The sequence below is a fragment of the Pinus tabuliformis genome, chromosome 9, assembly GCF_031772625.1.
Source record: "Pinus tabuliformis cultivar Carrire ecotype Pingquan chromosome 9, CPIR1, whole genome shotgun sequence".
NCBI classification, from domain to species: domain Eukaryota; kingdom Viridiplantae; phylum Streptophyta; class Pinopsida; order Pinales; family Pinaceae; genus Pinus; species Pinus tabuliformis.
Window position 1 is genome coordinate 1,055,178,707 of NC_142307.1, and position 20,534 is coordinate 1,055,199,240.

At 34.9% G+C, this 20,534-nt stretch overlaps 3 protein-coding genes across 3 annotated transcripts; 2 read left to right on the top strand and 1 right to left on the bottom strand.

Moving 5' to 3' along the window:
• Nucleotides 1-11,166: 11,166 nt before the first annotated feature.
• Nucleotides 11,167-11,636, bottom strand: LOC149152313 (double-stranded RNA-binding protein 2-like). Its single transcript, XM_089440952.1, has one exon. It carries the CDS (start codon nt 11,602-11,604, stop codon nt 11,200-11,202), a length of 405 nt encoding a protein of 134 aa, XP_089297078.1. The 5' UTR covers nt 11,605-11,636; the 3' UTR covers nt 11,167-11,199.
• A 5,654-nt stretch (nt 11,637-17,290) lies between these two features.
• On the top strand, nt 17,291-17,665 carry LOC149152314 (putative disease resistance protein At5g63020). The gene has a single exon (XM_089443453.1). It carries the CDS (start codon nt 17,291-17,293, stop codon nt 17,663-17,665), a length of 375 nt encoding a protein of 124 aa, XP_089299579.1.
• A 503-nt stretch (nt 17,666-18,168) lies between these two features.
• On the top strand, nt 18,169-19,211 carry LOC149152315 (uncharacterized). Its single transcript, XM_089443454.1, has 2 exons — nt 18,169-18,484; nt 18,724-19,211. Exons 1-2 carry the CDS (start codon nt 18,169-18,171, stop codon nt 19,209-19,211), a joined length of 804 nt encoding a protein of 267 aa, XP_089299580.1.
• The last annotated feature ends 1,323 nt before the right edge of the window (nt 19,212-20,534 follow it).

Here is a 20,534-nt window from a genome sequence, read left to right on the forward strand (position 1 = left end):
TGGTCCCATAGCCCTTCAAGAGTTATCCATCAAGAGCTACACAAGACAAAGGAACCACTGGCATATGTAGTGTTGATTGAGTTTGTCCCCAGCCCATGTGGTGTTACTTATTCTCCCTCATGCATATGGGCTCGCACGAGATCATCAAATAAACTGGCCCTCATGGCCCATTTGTGGAGTCTTGTCAATCATCACACCTCAACATGAAACAAATGGATTAGCTATACCATCACAGTATCACTAAGGATTCATACAAATCCTAGATTTCATACAAAAGAATTAATCAAAGTCAATCACAGCTTAGTCATCAACCTGGCCTACTTCCACTAGGGTTAGTTCCAAGCCCCTAGATTTTCAATAAACCATCAATCAGTCATTAACATGACCAACTACTACTAAGGTTACTTGTAAGCCCTAGATTTCCATTTTCAAAAATTCAACAATCTCTTTCACAAATCTCAAATATTCATTAGATATTCCGACTAAGGTTCAATTCCAAAACCTTAGATTTCCAATCTCAACAATCATTTCATTCATAAATCTCATATTGTTATATTTCACACATACTAAACAGCTTTTAACTTCACTAGGGTTTAGCTATAACACCCTAGATTTCCAAACATCAACATCCTAGAATCTCAGACAAGGATTTCATTAAATACTAAGACTTATGACCATCAATGACTAGGTCAACACACATATCTAGGAATTCATAACCATACATAAGCATACTATATGTCCAATAACATTAATACCTATGACCTAGACCAAGATAGGGATTTCATCATCATGAAACATACATTTCATATCATGTGTTAGTCAAACCCATCTTCTTAACAATATCAAGATAGGGATTTCATCATCATGAAACATACATTTCATATCATGTGTTAGTCAAACCCATCTTCTTAACAATATCAAATAATATTTAGACACACAATAAATTGATTGTACTAGGGTTTGACTAAACAATACACACATACCAAGTAAATCAATTCTAAGACAATATAAGAGTATTGCTCACACATTCCATCAAACCCTAATCAATTATAATTCTAATGTAGAATACATATTCCACCAAACCCCAATGAACTAGGGTTCCAATGTAGAAACATAGGAAACCCTATATTACCATAACTTCAAAGGTTTCAGGATTTTATATCTTATCATTCCATCCTAGCAAGTTAGGAAATCATATGAAAATCCAAAACATAAAATCATCAATAAAGACTAGCATTTCACAATATTCCTAATCAACTTAGGGTTTCAAACATTCACAATAGCATACCCTTTGGTTAAGGTTTTCCAGAATCTGTCTAGGGTTCTACCAAATCAGATAAGAGTGGTGTAGGTATATTTATCAAGAGATGAATCACCCAAACAAGAATCACTAGGATTCAATACTTCTAGACATAACAAGGTTAGTAATAGATCATCAAATGAATAATCCTTTCAATCAATGAATTCAAAGCATACCTTTGTTTCTTTGCTAACCTTGTCTTGAGAGATCCTCCTTCTTGTGGATGTTTTTCCCTAATCAAGATAATAGAGGGAGAAAGGTGATTAGTATTCGATATAATCAAAACTAAATGATTACATGAACCCAAAACTGAAAAGATATGAAATACTTATCTTTGAGAGTAGTTGGGAGCTCCATCCAAAGTTTGAGGGAAAACTACAAACTTAAAAAATAAAAAAATGTCTTTTCCAAAATAAGTTAAAACCTATAAATTAAGAAACATATGAAATGTTATGCACCCAGCTCACAAAATAGAAGAAAAGATAGATCAACGCCTTCAAAATCAGCTTCTTCAAGGGGGCAACCTCTTTTACATTACACAAATGAACAACTCTTATATGATACAAATGATAAGACATCCTTTTTATATATAGGAGTCTAAGGGGCCCTAATGCAATCAAAGCCCACATAAAAATAATATTGTAGGGGCACAAAAATAACAATAGTGGGCTTCTATGGGGCATAATAATAACAACATGGGGATTATGTGGACACAATAATACACTAATGGGGTTGCACTAATAACAATAAGGGGTTACACTAGTAGTATAGGGACCTAACATGCTCCTCTCCTTCAAAAAGTGTTGTCCTCAATGCTTGAGTAGTTTTGGATACTTCTGTATAAAATTCTCATCCTCCATGCGGAAAATTCAGTGGGTAAGTTCTTCCACTTGATGAGATACTCTAAATTGATGGATTTCGTAGCTGTCAATTTCTTGTTTTTGTGAATACTTCGTTCCAATATGATTTTTCCTTCCTCGTCAAGTTCTAGCAATATTGTTTGAACTAGAATACCCTCACCTATAACCTTCTTTAAGCATGAAACATTGAAAACTGAGTGCCTCAAGAAGATGTAGGAAGCTTCGATTTGTATGCCATAGTACCAATATTTTGTAACACCTTGTACAAACCATAATACTTTAGTGATAATTTATTATCCTTCTTAGCTTACTTGAGGGACATTTATTTGTATGGTTGTAGTTGTAGAAATACCCAGTCACCTACATCAAAACTTCTTTGGCTATGATGTTGATCTACCTATTGTTTCATTCTATTATGCGCAAAAGTGAGGTTATCCTTTAAGAGTTTGAGAACTTGTTGTTGATGCTCGATGTGATCTTCCACTGCTTGAACCTTAGAATTTTCTTTTAAAGATGATGTGATGGACGATGGATGATATCCATAAAGTGCCACAAATGGGGTCATTTTTTCTGCAGTATGGAAGGAAGTGTTATACCACCATTCAGTCACAGGCAACCAGTTGACCCATTGTATCTGTTTATCAGATACAAAGCAATGAAGATATCCTTCCAAACATTTTTTCATTATCTTAGTTTTCCCATCAGAATGAGGATGATAAGACGAGCTATGAGCTAACTAAGTACCCAAATATTCGATCTCTTGTACTCCAAAGAAACATTTGGAGCTTTTTGCATATAATTGTTTCTCCTCCTATAGTTTGAGCACCCTATCAACATGTTGAACATGATACTTCCAAGACTTGCTGTAGATTAGTATATCATCAAAAAATACTAGCACAAATTTTCTAAGGAAGGCTTTGAAAATGGAATTAATCAAACTTTAAAATGTAGAAGGTGCATTGGTAAGGCCAAAAGGCATGACCAAAAATTCATAATGACCCTCATGAGTTCTAAATGCTATTTTTGGAATGTCGTCAGTCTTCATTATGATTTGATGATATCCTGAACAAAGATCCAACTTGGTGAAGTAAAGTACTCCATGTAGTTCATCAATGACAGGAATGGGAAATTTATATTTAATAGTAAGCTTGTTGAGCTCCCTATAATCCGAACACATGCACCATGATCCATCCTTCTTGCGTACTAATACCACTGGAGCAGAGAAAGAACTTTGACTAGGTTGAATTATACCAACCTCTAGCATTTCCATAACCATGCGTTCAATTTCACTCTTTTGGGCATATGGATATTTGTAAGGCCTGATGTTTGGGGGAATACTTCTAGGTGGGAGGCCTTTAGGAGTCTCAAATACCTTGGAATGATTGTTCAAAACATTTTGGAGATTTGGAAAAATAGATGATTTCGATGTGGGAACCTCTAATGAACATAATTGTGCAATTACACCCTATTGTTCTTTCTTTAGAAGCTTTATCATTCTGTTAGAGTTGATTATATTTCCTGGTTTCCCCATGATACCCCTTAATTCAACTTCCTTTCCTTCCCAAAAAAACTTCAAGAAAAGTTCTTAAAAATTAAAATCTATCGTACCCAAATATTGTATCCATTTGACTCCTAGTACAACATCTGCACCACCCATTGGAATGGAAAGCATTAGACTATTCAATACATATTCTCCCATGGATAGCATGATATTTTGGCACTTTTCAAAGAAATTTATGGTTCCTCCATTTGCAACCATTACTTGACACTCTAGTGTTGGATATGTTAGTGCCTGCTAGTCATGTCAGTCACCAGTGATCAAATATGCTCTTATAAGGTTTGTTAGGGTCTCAAAGTCAAATTTTTATCATTTCATTAGGTTTTCAAAATAAAAATTTGGTCACTGCCTAGTGTGTCTAGGTCTATTGTTTCTCCTTTCAAAATTTTCATGTTCTGGTCATTGCCATCACTGAAAGGTCACAATCATAATCTCAGTCATATCATCATGGTCCTCATTTAACTTAGTGTCACCATTAGGTCATTAGGGTCAAAGTCATCAAAATTTGTCATCTCATTCATAAATCCGACAAATGAAGGAGTAGTAATAGGGAATTTGCTCAAAAAAATTTGTTTCAAAGTTTAATTTATTTCAAATATGATGTAATAAGTTCTAAAGTTCCAAGGTTGCATTGAATATGCCAAAGCTACATAGTTTTGGAAGCAAAAGTGAAAAACATGTGGTGGGCCACCTCACCACTATGAAGAAATTGACTTCCACAAGCTACAAAGGACCAAAAAATAAATCCATTTGCTCATTCTACCCTCATAAGACATCACTCCACTAGAATAGTGCATTCCAGCCCTCAAAAGATTGAATTATTTCCTCTGGAGTATCTTTCTTTCTCCCTCGCTATGTTTTTGGAATCCTTGTTGCGCTTTTGAAAAGGGAGAAAAATTATTCATTGCAGAGGTTTTATCCATCAATTTACCGGTCCAACACATAATCAACAAGTAAGTGAACTTCATTCACTCCTCCTTCATCCTTCCTTTCATCAATTTGCTCACAAAGAGCTAGTGAATCACCCTCTCCTAGGGTTTTGCTGCACTTTTGGTCTCCTAGTTATTTTACTTCATTTTTGTGGTAAAACCTTAATTTTTTTTGCTCAAACACCCTCACATATACTCCATATATCTCACCTAACCTTTTACCATGCTCATTCCCTTAATTTCTCTCACTTTCCCACAAACCCTAGCCTATTGCTATACTTTCGACACTTTCCTAGGCTAGGGCTATGTTTTGCACTTTACTACCCCTTCCCCTCACTTATTCCTAGGAATTCAAATTCCCTACACTCCCTAACACCTATACCTAAGTCCCAAAATTTCCCTAAGAATTTAGAAATCCCCTAACCCCTTCATTCCCCTCCATCTACAACACTGTCTCAAATCCCCTATTTTCCCAAAAAAAAACCCTAATTCTTCCTTCTAGTGAGCTAGGGTTTCAACTTGGAAGCAGAGGCCACACACACTGACAAGAATAAGTACAATAATGGAGGACATGTCTAAAGATTTGAGCCATCTAACATCAAATAGATCAGTTCCTTACAAACTTGTCAAGTGGTCATTTGCCGCACACAGGGATGATTTTGCTTCAAAGTGTGTTTATGACCAAATGAAGATGAACTTGACAAATGTGGAAGAGGTTTTTGTCAATCATATAACAAGGGACAAAAAGCTCCTTCCGTTTTTACATAGGTATCATATATTGGGATATATGAAACTTTCTTGGAGACCTATGTCAAAAAATAAAAAATAAAATCAAGTTAATTTCTTGTTTTAGTCATGATTTTGTGGCACGGATTCCGAGAAAATGAAAATGAATTTCAAAGAAATGAGAGAGGTTTTTATTCAAAACGTCCTTATCTACCCAAAACTCTGCCCTTTTTCTAATTTTCTATTTTTATTTTTAGAGATATATATCTCCATCTTTGAGGCCTATTTTCGCAGAAAAACCCATAATTTTGACCCTACCAAGGCGCTGCACTTTCCTCAGCCATCCTAATGCCAAAAAATTTATATGCCTGGATATATAATTACCCCTACTTATCTGTTATCCACTTTTTCAAGTTTTTTGGTGGACATATTGGGAGAAAAAGCTCAAAAACAAGTCAAACAATCACTTTCTGGCACTATTTTGAAACAGGCGCTGTGTTTTTGGAGTGACCTTGGGAAAATCTATTTTTCTGCTAGATGGAGTGTCCAAATAACTTTCTTGAGTAGTCAAATGAAAACTAAACACTCACAAATTTCCAACGAGCCACCAAGTTCTTAATTTGGAGCACCGGAAGGCCTCCAAAAGCCTTTTGCAAGATGGCGCTGCGTTTTTGCCTGAGTGCGTTGCGCAAATGCCTGAATGCGATGCACTTTTGCCTATAGCGGTCTTTATTAGCATGTCTTCGCCAAAGCTTTGTTTGATGATGTAATTTCAATACAACAATGGTATATTCTATGCTTAGCAACCCAATAACGATTTCCAATTATTTCCAGTAGCAATCACATTGACAGTAAATGCAGATAGAACATAAAACAAATGCAGAAGACCAGCCAAGACAAGAGGACACCAGATTTAGCGGATGCCAAACCCCAATTTGGGGAAAACCATTTGATCAAATCTTCTTATTATTATTCAATAGTTCAACAAAGAGAGAGTAAAAAAGTCAAATAGACTAGCCCAATACAAAGTCAAATCAACCTGTCAAATTCTACAGTCAAACTTCAGCCCTAACCATAAAGTCAACTTTAGTCAAAACAACAATAATTGCTTGATGAAAGATAAATATAACAAAGAAGTAAAAGAAGCCAACATAATTCACTAGTAGTTATCAAGAAAGAGAAATCTAATCGTAACTCTACTAGCATTGATTTCTCAACATTTATTTCATAAACTGAGGAACAATATCCATATTGCTGCCATCATGACCTTTGTATCCTTCTATGATAATAATGGAGAAGTTGCTACAGGTTCTAAAGGATTTCTACTAATGCAGATTGCTTCTTTGATATTTTAATGACTTCTTTCTTTCTTCGATATGTTCTTAGATTCTTTATCCTTTATCACAGTGATCATGTCTCTATTGGTTTTGAGGTGGTTGAACCTTGTAGTAATGATTATATTCTTGTACTTTCTTCGGACCTTTTCTATGCCTTCTTGAATCGGGAGATCGGACCTCAAGATTTAGTGTTTTCCTTTAGTTGTCTTCAATGTATAGGTCAGGGAGTAATTGTATTTCCTTCTTGCCAATAAGGTGATCTTCAACATTCTTCCACCATAGCTCTGATAACATGTTGAGAAACCCAATTGGGTGGCAAGTTAATTGATTTCTCGTATTATGACATTATCTTGTGATGTTTCATTATTAGTTTTTCTTCTTTCAATTTATCTTATTCTTATCATCAAGACTAATGCCAATCAATAAATAGAAGAGGACACGAGATATAGACACGTAGCCAGGGCAAAACCCCTGCGTAGGGTAAAACCTAGTCAAGAACTCTTCCTTCCTTCAGAAAGCAAGTTCTTGTGCAGGGTGTTCCAAAAAATAAATACCTCAATAACATAATAGAAATTGCCTAGTCAATGGGGTAGGAACTTTTTAAAATGAAAATCGGATCTCTGGGACATACACTGCTGAGTATGTCCTCATAGTGGAATGCACAACCTAGGCATGTATGCATGAGTGGATATGGTGGATGAGATGGAGGGTCAAAACCATGTGCTCTAGGTACTTGTGGAAATGGGTCCACATCGAAATCATGATCTCTCCTCAAAATATACGCAAGTGGAATTCCTTTGACCAAGTCAAACCATCAATACTCAATTCAAATGTGTAAGGTGTGAACAAGGTTATGCAAGGAGTATGAGGAGTATGTCCTCATAGTGGAACGCACCACCTAGGTATGTATGCATGAGTGGATATGGTGGATGAGATGGAGGGTCAAAACCCTAAGGTGCCATCCAGTCAACCTAATGTTCAACAACCTCCTCAAATCTCGTGCCAAAGGATAAGCATAAGCATGGATAAGGTTGGCACATGTGAACAAGGCTAAATTGAAGCTAGGGAGAATTGGTGTTTTTGTTCATTGCCTCAACATGTGTGCCAAAAGGGAAGTGATAAAGTTTTGTATCCCATGTGTATAAGTTGTGTTCTTAGTGAAATATTAAAAAATAAAACTCAGGGAAATAGCCTCAATGAATTAGAAACCTCATTGTAATAATTTACAACTTACACTCAGCTTAGTTTGAGCTTTTTGTTGATTTTTCAAATTTGGTTATTTTGGCCAAACTTTCACTTGTAATCATTTGTGCTTATTTTTGAAAATCTTTCAGCATGTTTATTGTGATTGCAACTTTCAAATTCCAAAATAAATTGCATGTGACAAACAAGAAATCATAAAGGTTTTCAACATGAAAACATATATGTAAAGCTACTAGGAAACATCTCCTAGATATTTTCAAAGTTTTAAAACATAAAGGCCATTGACATAATGTAAAAGTTGTTTTACTTTATTTTTTCAATTATGAGAGCAGGCCAATAGACTTATGAGTTATAACATCCAATCTAAGGAAATGACGAGAGCAAGCCAAAGGAAATTATGAGAGCAGGCCAACAGACTTTTGAGTTATAAAATCCAATCTAAGGAAATAGAACAAGAGTTAAAATAAAAACAGAGATTTGTAAAATATGAATAAATTTGAATTGTCACGTATCAATGCCAGGCAGACTGAAAATGAACTCTCTTGGCTGCGTCAAGCTGTGCCATCACTCTTCCTCACTTTGGCCTTGTTCTTCTTTTTAAGTTTTTTCTCTCTCAGACATATGTTCAGCATCCTCATGTTCACTTCTAATCCTCTTGACAATCGATTCTGTTAAAACAACCTCTTGACTGCCTTGTTGCATCCCTTCAAGTTGCTTAAATCCATGTTCCTTATTTTGAATGAGGTCTGTCATTTCCTCTTTCAATCCATGTTGTTCGACCAGATCCTGTTGAGGCTTTTCTTTGCCTCATTTATACTTGGCTTACCATTTTCAACTTCACCCGAATCCTTCACCATTGATTTTTCTGAAGACCCTCCAACTTCAAATGGGGTTCTCCACATTTATCTTTTCTGGAACAGTAGGAACATCCTTAACATTCAACTTTTCTGTATTTTCAGCTGAATGAGAACCCATTTCTACCAATAGTTGATTATTAGATGTACTGTTATCAGTAGGTAGCTTTGATACAACATTGGTGACCTTGAATTCCTGCTTAGAATCATTGTTTTGTTTGGTTTCATCATGAAGTTCAATCTGTGGAAAAGAATTGCCTGAAAAGAGAATCTAATGGATCAGTGGCATCAACAAATCTAAATAGCACAATGGAGAGAAGGAAACTAACAATATTACAAATTACATAGAGATAACTAAGGAGAATGCAAATAATTTGTTTTCTATCTACAGCAACTCACAATCTTGGGTGCGAATTGATCGGATTGCTTCATATGCAGCGTTTCTTGCGGCCTCCTTCTTATTGTTTGAAGGAGCTCCGGTGTACGACTCCCCGTTAATCTCTACAGTTGCCGTAAAAGTTGGGCAGTGTGCAATTCCTTCCTTTGTAAATTGATACGTAGGAAGTGGAATGTTCTTTTTTACAGCAAACTCGTTGAGCACGTTCTTGAGTAGTTTTGTCTCCTGCTTGGTCATCAAAAATAAGACAAACAAATTTACAATCCTCCAACATATTCAAACTCATTAGGTTTGGTAACGAATGAACAAACTCTTTACCAGATTGACAAAGGTCTCGAGTGTTCGAGGATACATGCTAAGACTTGTTCACCACTTGACCTCTGATCAAATGGAACTCATCACATCTAGCTCATTATGACATGTTGTGGATCAACTAGGACCCAGGTGCTTATATATGCATCTAAAGTTTCCATTCTATGAGAAGACCACCTCATACACTCGGAGAGAAAAACAGTATAATATATAACAAGAAGCTATCTCCATGCTTCCACAAAGTGGCATGGCATGTTCAGATATCATTGTGGCCCATAAATAAGGATTTTCAGATATCATTGTGGCACATGCATAAATAAGGATGTTCAAATATCATTTTGGCACATGCTGTATCGAAGGAGTACTGAACAGTATAATATATAACAAGAAGCCATCTCCGTGCTTCCACAAAATGGCAGAGGAAAACGTCCAGATATCATAGCGACACATGCATAAATAAGGATGTTCAGATATCATTGTGGCTACTGAACAGTATAATATATAACAAGAAGCCATCTCCATGCTTCCACAAAATGGCAGAGGAAAATGTTAAGATATCATTGCGGCACATGCATAAAATAAGGATGTTCAGATATCATTGTGGAGTACCGAGAAGTATAATATACAACAAGAAGCCATCTCCATGCTTCCCACAGAATGGCACAGGAAAATGTTCAGTTATCATTGCGGCCAATGCATAAATAAGGATGTTCAGATATCATTATGGTACATACTATGCCGAAAGAGTACTGAGCAGTGTAATATAAAACAAGCCATATCCATACTTCCACAAAATGGTAGAGGAAAATGTTCAGAATTTAATTCATGAACTAAAACAGAGAATTTTCCAGAGACCCAGAACAGAACATAAACATTGTTTGGGTTACTGGGTAATGATTTAAGACATATTCGTTAATATACTACACAACAACAAGCTGGATACAGTCTCAAACTTCTGTCGCAGTGTTTTCGGAGAAAAATTTTGGGCATTTGGGTGGAAGTCAACCTTACTTTAAAGTGGATATCCAACCCCAGCTTATGCAAATCTTCAACCGCTACCTGACCGACGGCGTTCTCTGCTTCCTTATTATATTTAAATCCTGGAGGTGAAGAACGCCACCGGATATGATTCGCCTCCAGGGTGGCGTTCTTCGCCTCCAGGATTTAAATATAAGAAGGAAGCAGAGAACGCCACCGCTTAGGTAGCGGTTGAAGATTTGCATAAGCTGGGGTTGGATTGACTTCCACCCAAATGCCCAAAATGTTTTCGAGGGCCATGGAATATGCTGTATCTGGTTTATGCGATTTCCTTCTATTTTTCTCCGAAAACACTGCGACAAAAGTTTGAGACTGTATCCAGCTTGTTGCTGTGTAGTATATTAACGAATATGTCTTAAATCATTACCCAGTAACCCAAACAATGTTTCTGTTCTGTTCTGTTCTGGGCCTCTGGCAAATTCTCTGTTTTAGTAGGAAAATCATTATAAATTCTGATCATTATTTTTTCATGAATTAAATTCTGAACATTTTCCTATGGCTTCATAGGAAAATGTTCAGAATTTAATTCATGAAAAAATAATGATCAGAATTTATAATGATTTTCTTACTAAAACAAAGAATTTGCCAGAGACCCAGAACAGAACAGAAACATTGTTTGGGTTACTGGGTAATGATTTAAGACATATTCGTTAATATACTACACAGCAACAAGCTGGATACAGTCTCAAACTTCTATCGCAGTGTTTTCGGAGAAAAATATAAGGAAATCGCATAAATCAGATACAGCATATTCCATGGCCCTAGAAAACATTTTGGGCATTTGAGTGAAAGTCAACCTTACTTTAAAGTGGATATCCAACCCCAGCTTATGCAAATCTTCAACCGCTACCTGAGCGGCGGCGTTCTCTGCTTCCTTCTTATATTTAAATCCTGGAGGCGAATCATATCCGGTGGCATTCTCTACTTCCTTCTTATATTTAAATCCTGGAGGCGAATCATATCGTGCGCCGTTCACTGTCACACTGCATTTGAACTCAGGAAGATGGTCTTGGCCTTCATTTACGGTGGTGTAAACTGGCAAAGGCAAAGAATTCTTCTGGGCGTACTCTCGTAACCTGTTTTTGAACATTTCCGCAGCAGGGCAAAGGGATCGAAATGCAGACAAAAAGGAGAAAAGAGTGTGGAACAGAGAAGCTAGGGTTAATGCGGGTTCCCAATATCCTAATATAATTTCTCCCAACCGTGATAAATTTACTGGGGTTTAACAAAACTGAGAGAATTACGGCCCATATGAATTCACGAAATTAGACGAACACATGGACAATAATTTTGGAAAAACTGTATTTCTATTATAGACAACCTCTCTATTCTTTTCCGAAAAACAGGGAACCTGTATTCTTCAATGATACCAGTCGAGCTGAGTGGTCTGTGTAATTTGGTATTTTAAAGTCGCATCCCTTATTAAACACCTTATTATACCCTCAGCAGCACAGCAGGAAGTGTTGTTCTGATACCTTGACTTTGAGATGTTCTCTGCATTTCAACGTGTTTTCTTTGCTGGTTGTACATGAGTGCAGCTCTCATGTCAGCCCTGCTGAGACGTACCCTACTAATTATGGGGCCACCGCCCCTACACCTTGATCACTTTCAGTAACCCCAGTGGAACTGATCTGACAATACAATTATATTACATTCTGTTTTGACCTGTAATTTGTTTGCACGCATCATTTCAACATCAAAGGAGTTTAGTATAATTAAAGCACATCCCCCTATAATAAAAGTTGGTAGCATGCATTTCTATATTTGCCAAAATTATCTTGTGACAGAAGTGTCTCTTGTATAACTGTGAATTTTAGGGCTAATCTTAGCGACCTGAGAGGAACTCTGTGGCTTTAACCATACTCACTGTAACAGAATCATCTAAATTTCTAATATTGCACAGAACGTTGTTAACGTGACTGTATATTTTTGTTCAAAGATCAAGGATTTGATATGATATTTAAATTTCTAATATTGCACAGAATCAAGGATTTGATATGATATCTAAATTTCTAATATTGCACAGAATGCTGTTAACGTGACTGTATATTTTTGTTCAAAGATCAAGGATTTGATATGATATCTAAATTTCTAATATTGCACAGAATGCTCTTAACGTGACTGTTTTTTTGTTCGTAACCTGACTGTATTTTTTTGTTCAAAGATCAAGAATTTGATATGATATGGATGATGCTAACAAATCAACTAAAATGATTCTGAATCGACATCATACATACTGCTTCCTTACTGCCTTGTCCCTGTCAAGATGTACCTCTTTCTTTCTTTCAAGGATGTGCCTCTTTCAGTGCTCCTGCTTTTTTTTTTCTCTTTCAGGATGGTATGTATGAGCATACATAAGCAGGGAGATGGTAGTTCGCATATCGAGGCGGACAAAACCCATTGTCGCATACATAAACAGGGAGATGGTAGTCCGCATATCGAGGCGGCCAAAACCCACTGTAGGGTACTGTCTCTTGTAGATAAGGCTTGCCAAAGAAAACGCGTTGAAATGCAGAGAACATCTCAACGTCAGGGTAGCAACAGGGCACTTTGCTGGTTTACATGAATGCAGCTGTGATGTCAGCCCGGCTGAGACGTACACTACTAATTATGGGGCCATGGCCTCTACACCTTCATCACTTGGCGATTCCTAAATCCAACACTATAGAAAATTTAATACGCCCTGACATGTGTCGGAGATATGCAGATATAACACGTGCCCGGATGACTATAGGAAAAAAAAAAAAAAAAAAAACGGCGTGTTACAAGGGGCTATCTCCGGCGCATGTCAAGTGCAATAAATTTTCTATAGTGTTAGATTTAGGAATCGCCTCATCACTTTCAGTAACCCCAGTTGAACTGATCTGACTATACAATTATATTACATTCTGTTTTGACCTGTAATTTGTTTTCAGACCCGTCATACTCATAATCTCAACATCAAAGGGAGTTTAGCATAATTAATAAATGTTGGTAGCCTGCATTTCTATATTTGTCAAAATTATCTTGTGATAGAGGTATCTTTTGGATAACTGTGAATTTTAGGGCTAATCTTACCGACCTGAGTGGAAGCATGTGGCTTTAACCATACTCACTGTAACAGAATCATCTAAATTTCTAATATTGCACAGAATGCTCTTAATGTGACTGTATATTTTTGTTCAAAGATCAAGGATTTGATATGATATGGATGATGCTAACAAATCAACTAAGATGATTCAGACATCGACATCATTATCAACTTGATATATGCACACCATAGCTAAAGTAAAAACATATTAACTTAATAGTGCTAGGACACATGAGATTGTTTAAAGGAAAGAATTTTGAAAGAGAAACTAATAACAAGATCTAGGAAAGAATTTAGAAAGAGAAACTAATAATAATGAGGTTGAGACTTTGGCTGTATAAATGGGATTAAATCTAATTCATTAGGATTCTAAGCTCATTTATATGGAATTAAATTTATTTCAGTATTATGATATTAAGTTTTTGGAAATTATTTTCAAGTTAAAATAATTTTATTATAAATATATGGAAAATAATGAAAAAATAAATAACATTTGAGACGATGAAAGGGTAAAGAATAATTTGCAGTTGTCTATAACACGACTTTTTGAAAGCCTTTCCGACGGGTTTTTCCGGTCGAAATCCGGCAGGAATTTATTGGAATCGCAAGTTTGATAGCTAGTTTCTGCACAATGAAAGCGTCCTAGGGGTTTTCCAGGGCGCTGAATCCAAATATGCAGTTAAAAAACCATTTTAACTGCAATAAATCAAGATTTAACCTCAATTTCTTCTGCCGGATTCCGTCACCGGAATCTCCAAAAAGTCGCATTGTAGACAACTCCGAATAATTTTATTAGAAATGTATAGAAAATAATGAAAAAATAAATAAGATTTGAGGCGATAAAAAATGTAAAGAAGTATGTGGCTGGACCAAATCACATTAAGGTACATCGGTTTTTGAAATAAAATTTCATCCTTACTTTGACATCTACAAATATATATTTCTTTATATACTAATGGTAATTTCTTTAAATAGGAAATTATGGTAAGATAGAGGGATTGAGATTGTTTATTATCTTAAAGGAAGGGAAAGAATAATATTTGCATGGGATTTAGGATGAGTAACTAATAATGAGATTGAGGTTTTGGATTTATATATGGGATTAAAATTAATAGGAAATCTCAAATTTATAATTAAAAGTGTTGTAAATAATATTGATAAAATTAGAATAATTTTATTAAAAATATATGAAGAATAAGGAAAGAAAAAATAAAATTATATAAGATGAAATACTATCATATCTTAAGAATCTTGGATAGGAAGGCATATTCTACCCCAAAAAGCATCTGTTTTGAGACACGTTAAAAAACAAGTCTTTGAAAAACAAAACTCTATCCTCAATTCATATCTAAAAAACAAGTCTTTGAAACAAAACTCTATCCTCAATTCATATCTAAAGGCTCATTAATACCTTTATACAATCAATTGTCCTTTTCCTTCATCCTTGTAGGAGATTTTTCCTTGATACTAGTGTTTGGGTTTCCATAATGTTTGGAGATCTCTATACTTACTTTGATTGACTTTAAATTTGGTTTTATGGAGCTTGTTCTTTGGTTTTTGGTTTTGTTGCGGATTTTTGTTTTTGTTTTGCATGTTTAAATTTTTTTCGCTAGAAGTTTTTCATGTTGGTATTTATAGGAGTTAAGAAATTTGCCTTAGTTTGGAATTATAACTTTTCATTCTTTGTTTTTTTAAATTATTATTATTATTAGAATTAGAATTACTTGAGTTTAGTAATTTACATTAGACTTTAAGTCATAAGTCAAAGCTTTATGCAAGGACTAATAAGACTCCTTTATCAAATAGGTATTGTTTGGGTGTAAGCATGATGACAAATATTTTACATGTGAAATTTAAGAGGTTAAAAAATAATTGAAGATTCAAAAGATTGGACTTATACAAAAATGCCATTGTCACTGTGAAAGCCTAGAACTCAAGAAGATACACTAGATAGGGAATCTTCCATAATAATGGAATCACCTTCTCTAAAAACTATAGATGAGATATAGAGCTTTCAAAGCATGATTCAAAACTAGATGCATTTAATTGCATGGTCAATTGTATTGAGTGATGGTGAATTGGTTCAAACAACTCCAAATTTCAGCCATTGACATAGTCCATTAGAACAACATGGACATAGATATCAAACATGTGTAGCTTTGTTTTTACATGATTTTTCAAAATATCTATATGCTTAGGGACTATGTTAAAATTGATACTTGAAAATTTGTAATATTTTTTTTTGAAAGAGAATAGTACTATGTTAAAATTGATACTTACAAATTTGTATTTTTGGAAAAAAAAAACCAATTTAACTAATAAAATCTCTACTTGAGTGTTCGTTTCACTTGTGTAGAACATATACTTTTTGTTATATATATATATATATATATATATATATATATTTGTGATGTTTATCTTGAGCATATTTATATGTATTCGAACAAATGTAATATTGTGTAAAAATAGAATTCAATAAGAAGTTATATATATGTATTTGTATAAGAAGTTTGTTTTTAGTTGCATTGCTAGCCTTGCCTGTTTATTATTCTCCCACTTTTCTTTCTTCGGTCACACTCATGTGCCTTCATGGTTTTCAGCTCTCCTGTTTTTTCTTTTCTCTGGTCACACTCATATTGCTTCCTTCCTTCCTTGTCCATCTCAAGATGTGCCTGTTTCTTTCTTTCTTCTGTCACACTCATGTGCCTTCATGGTTTTCAGCTCTCCTGCTTTTTCTTTTCTTTGGTCACACTCATATTGCTTCCTTCCTTGCTTCCTTCCTTCCTTCGATATTTGTTCTACTTTTGCTCTGTTTGCAAGTTTGTTTTTCGTTGCATTGCTAGCCTTCCATGTTTATTATTCTCCCCCTTTTCTTTCTTCGGTCGCACTCATGTGCCTTCATGGTTTTCAGCTCTCCTACTTTTTCTTTTCTTTGGTCACACTCATACTGCTTCCTTCCTTTGTTCTTACTTTTCCTTTTTCCCATCACATTCTGCCCAAAGAAAATCAAGAGAAACGACCACTGCTTGCTTTATATTAATTGGATTCATTGTTGTACCTATTCACCTCGCCTTCCATACATATTATTTTATCTGCAAATATCTACTGATTTTTCATATTGTTTTTGCTTTTTCTCTATTTTCAAAATTTATTTTCCATATTTTTTCTGCTTTTTCTCTTTGTTTGCTTCGTCGTTGCAAAATCCATGGAGGTCATTTTCATTGGAGTAGTAGCCAACATCATAAGCAACGTTGTTAGTGTTGTTATTTCTCCACTAGTCCAAACTATAGATGATGTTATTCACTTGGAAAGGAACACACAGTTTTTGCAAGAAAAACTAAGTAGTACCTGAGTCTTCTTAGATGACATGGTCAACTAATTTCAACATCAGCAAAGAATTATCCCTCCCCCTCTGAATGATGGGTTGGAAAGGCTCCGAATTTCCCTGCAAGATGCAGAGAGCGTCATACAACGCTCCCAACAATGGAAAGGTTGCTTATATTGTCGATTCTGCAAGCCCAGATTGCGTGGGAAAATTAGAGAATGCAAATTAAATATCATTGAGCGTCGCAACAATCTTGAAAATGCCATTTCAACCAGAAGTTCTACTCAAGGGATTGTTTCTTCTGAGCCACTGGAAGCAGGGGCATTACTTCAGCCAGTACCAGAGTCTATCTTTGTGGGTTCTAGGATAAAAGAAGCGGAGATGTGGCTGAATAAAAGGCTTGAAGATGCAGACAATCATCAATTTCAGGTAATAGGTGTCATTGGCATGGGTGGCGTTGGCAAGATGGCATTACTGAGAATGGTATTTAACACCCACAAGAAAGGTAATGTGTTTGAAAACGTGATTTGGTTAACTGTTTTAGAAAATTTTAACATTCAGGAGTTGCAAAGTGTTATTGCGAAAGAAATCAATTTAAACCTAGGGATGGGCAGTTCTAATGCTGAGAGCAGTTCTGCTGTTCTTGACATGCGAAAGAGGGAACTTTCTAATTATCTCAAGGAGAAGAATTTTTTTCTCATTCTGGATGATGTGTGGAATCAAATCCACCTGGAAGAAGAACTGGAATCCCCTTAGGAAATTATAATGGTAGTAGAGTGGTAATCTCTACCCACAGCAAAGAAGTGATTCGAAAAATGGGGGAAAATGATGACTACTGCATACAGATAAAACTCCTATCCATGGAAGAAGGATGGGGGTTGTTTGGCAGAGTTGCCTTCAATGCAATCCATGCTCCTACAAAAATTGTAGAGGATATTGCTAGAGAAATTGCAGAAGAGTGTAAAGGTCTACCGTTGGTGATAAATGTTGTTACAGTAGCAATGAAGGGTAATACTTTTGCTGATGAGTGGAGTTTTGCTCTAACTCAAATGAAAAATGTAGATCCTGATTTTCTAAAGTTGTACAATGGCATTGATGAAGATCTCTATGGGTGACTCAAATGGAGTTACGATCGTAACTTACAGAACTATTTTCTATATTGTGGTGCCTTTGCCGAAGATGCAAAGATTGAGGTGGAGAAATTGGTGGAGATGTGGATAGGGGATGGATTAGTTAGTAGCACAGAAAAAATCCAATTAATGGTAGTAGGAGGCAGGTATGTAAATATTTTGGTAGAACGTTGCTTGTTTGAGCATGTTAGCAATGATACTGTTATTGGCCAAAAGAAGTGGATAAAAGTTCATGACATTCTTCGTGATATGGTGCTCCATATTGGTGAAAAGGAAGAGAAATGTTTATTTAGAACAAGTCAAAAGCTGGACCGGTTTCCTGCAGAACAAGTGATGGACGATTACAAGAGAATAGTAATTCGCTATTATAATGATACTGCATTTCTGCCCACAGATTTTAGATGTCCAGCAACACTTGGAACTTTGATCTTAGCCCAAAATGAGGGTTTAAGAGAAGTTCCAAATGGCTTCTTACTCAATCTCCCCTCTTAAGGGTTTTGGATCTTAGCAACACCAATATAACATCGTTACTAGAGTCGATGTGGCAACTCAAACAGCTTGAGTTTCTCGGGTTGAATGGCACTAAAATCAGTACTCTGCCCACTGAGGTATGCAATCTTTCTCGATTGCAATTTTTGCATCTTCGAGACTGTTGACGGCTAAAATCGTTGCCATGTACAATAGGAGAGCTGAAAAATCTCAAGCATTTAGATCTAAATGAGTGTGAGAGATTAGCGGGGATTCCACATGGGATCTCTCAACTTACGTCATTGAACAAGCTAGGCTTGTTGACGGGAAAGGTTGTGCTGGGCGTGGACGAAGGTGAGAGTGGTATGTGCAGTTTGAAGGATTTTACAAATTTTCCAAATTTGATGGAGCTCCGTATATATGTCAAAGCGGGAAAGACAGTAGACGGAAAAAGGTGGGGAATAAAAGTGGGTCCAATGGGAACTTGGTTGCAGATGAAGCATTTGGTATTGCAATTTGATAGGAATGAGCATGAGGTAATGGAGGATCTCCCCCTGGACATGCAAAACATGAAGAACCTGCAGACATTTGGTCTCTTCAGTTATGAAGGGACAAGTTTGCCCAATTGTATTTGTGACTTTGAACGACTAGAGCAGCTATGCTTGTTCAGTTGTGACCATCTGGAAGAGCTTCCACCATTGTAGAGATTGCCAAATTTAAGGGTATTGAGATTAGAGATGTTAAATAAAGTGAGGGAGTTGGGGATTAGGGGAAGCGTTGGTGGATTTCCGATGTTGGAGCGCTTGCAGATGTGGAAAATGCCGGTGTTAGAGAATATATCAAGCTCCTCCTCATCATCAAATGTTGCGTGGATGGAGGGTACAATGCCCAAGCTTCAACTCTTGAATATACAATATTGCAGCGCACTCAAGAGATTGCTGGTAGGAATCGAGAAGCTTTCAAATTTAAAAGACATAGAAATTGACGCTGGTGTATGGGAAAGATCCATTCAGGCAAATCATAACATAAAAATCTGCCTGGAAGAAAAGCTCAAATTATTGTAATAATAACATTTATAATAAATGTTATTAATAGTTAGAATTAAAGAAAATATGAGAATGTCATATGTAAATGAATAATTAAAGAAAGAATTATTATTTTAACTCATTTATTTTTGGCATGGAATATATTCCATTTTCACAATTATCCTTAATGTTATTAAAGAAAAAGGTTGTTAAAAAAAATCACTATTAAGTTTTTCATTTAAATTTTTTAATAAATATTTTAAATATTATATTTAATATTAATTTCTGTTTTTACACTTTTTTTATATTTTAATGAAATAGTTTAATTATTTTATACATAAATCATATTACTTCTTATTAATTTTTCTATTTTGATTAATATTTTATAACTTTTTTTAATATGTTATCAACTCTATAAAAATGATTTTATTAATTTTTCTATCTTAATTAATATTTTATAACTTTTTTTAATAGGTTATTAACTCCATAAAAATGATTTTATTTATTTATGAACATTTATTTAATCTAAAATGAGAGAGGAATTAATATGCCCAAATAAAATTTAATGTGTATTTAAATTTTTCATATTTAATGTGTATTTAAATTTTTCATGTTGCATTCAAAATATAAAGAACTTATTTATATTTAGATGTGTTATTTACATAAGGAATTTATTTAATATAGAATGTTAGAATACTTAATATTTGGAAAGGAAATTGGATTCAAATTTTTATATGTAAAAATATAAAAAAACATGTTTATATTTAATAATTTCTTAAATAATAAGAGATAAAAAAAAAATAATTAGATTTGCGATTTTCATCCATTAAAATAATGATAGAAAAAATTTGAATTTTAATAAAGTGAAGTATTGTTTTTTTAATTAATATAAATAAATAAATTTGAAAATGTAATTTTATTTATTTAAATGATTTTATAAATAATAATATATTAATCAATGTTTATTTTAAATTATATTTATTTTATATGATAATTTAAAAT

Bases quoted from the DNA above. Each gene is read 5' to 3' on its own strand.
- LOC149152313 (XM_089440952.1), bottom strand. From the start codon at position 11,604: ATGTTCAAAAACAGGTTACGAGAGTACGCCCAGAAGAATTCTTTGCCT.
- LOC149152314 (XM_089443453.1), top strand. From the start codon at position 17,291: ATGTGGCTGAATAAAAGGCTTGAAGATGCAGACAATCATCAATTTCAG.
- LOC149152315 (XM_089443454.1), top strand. From the start codon at position 18,169: ATGGTAGTAGGAGGCAGGTATGTAAATATTTTGGTAGAACGTTGCTTG. The intron at 18,485-18,723 runs GTTTAAGAGAAG...CATGTACAATAG, and splicing joins GATCTTAGCCCAAAATGAGG to GAGAGCTGAAAAATCTCAAG.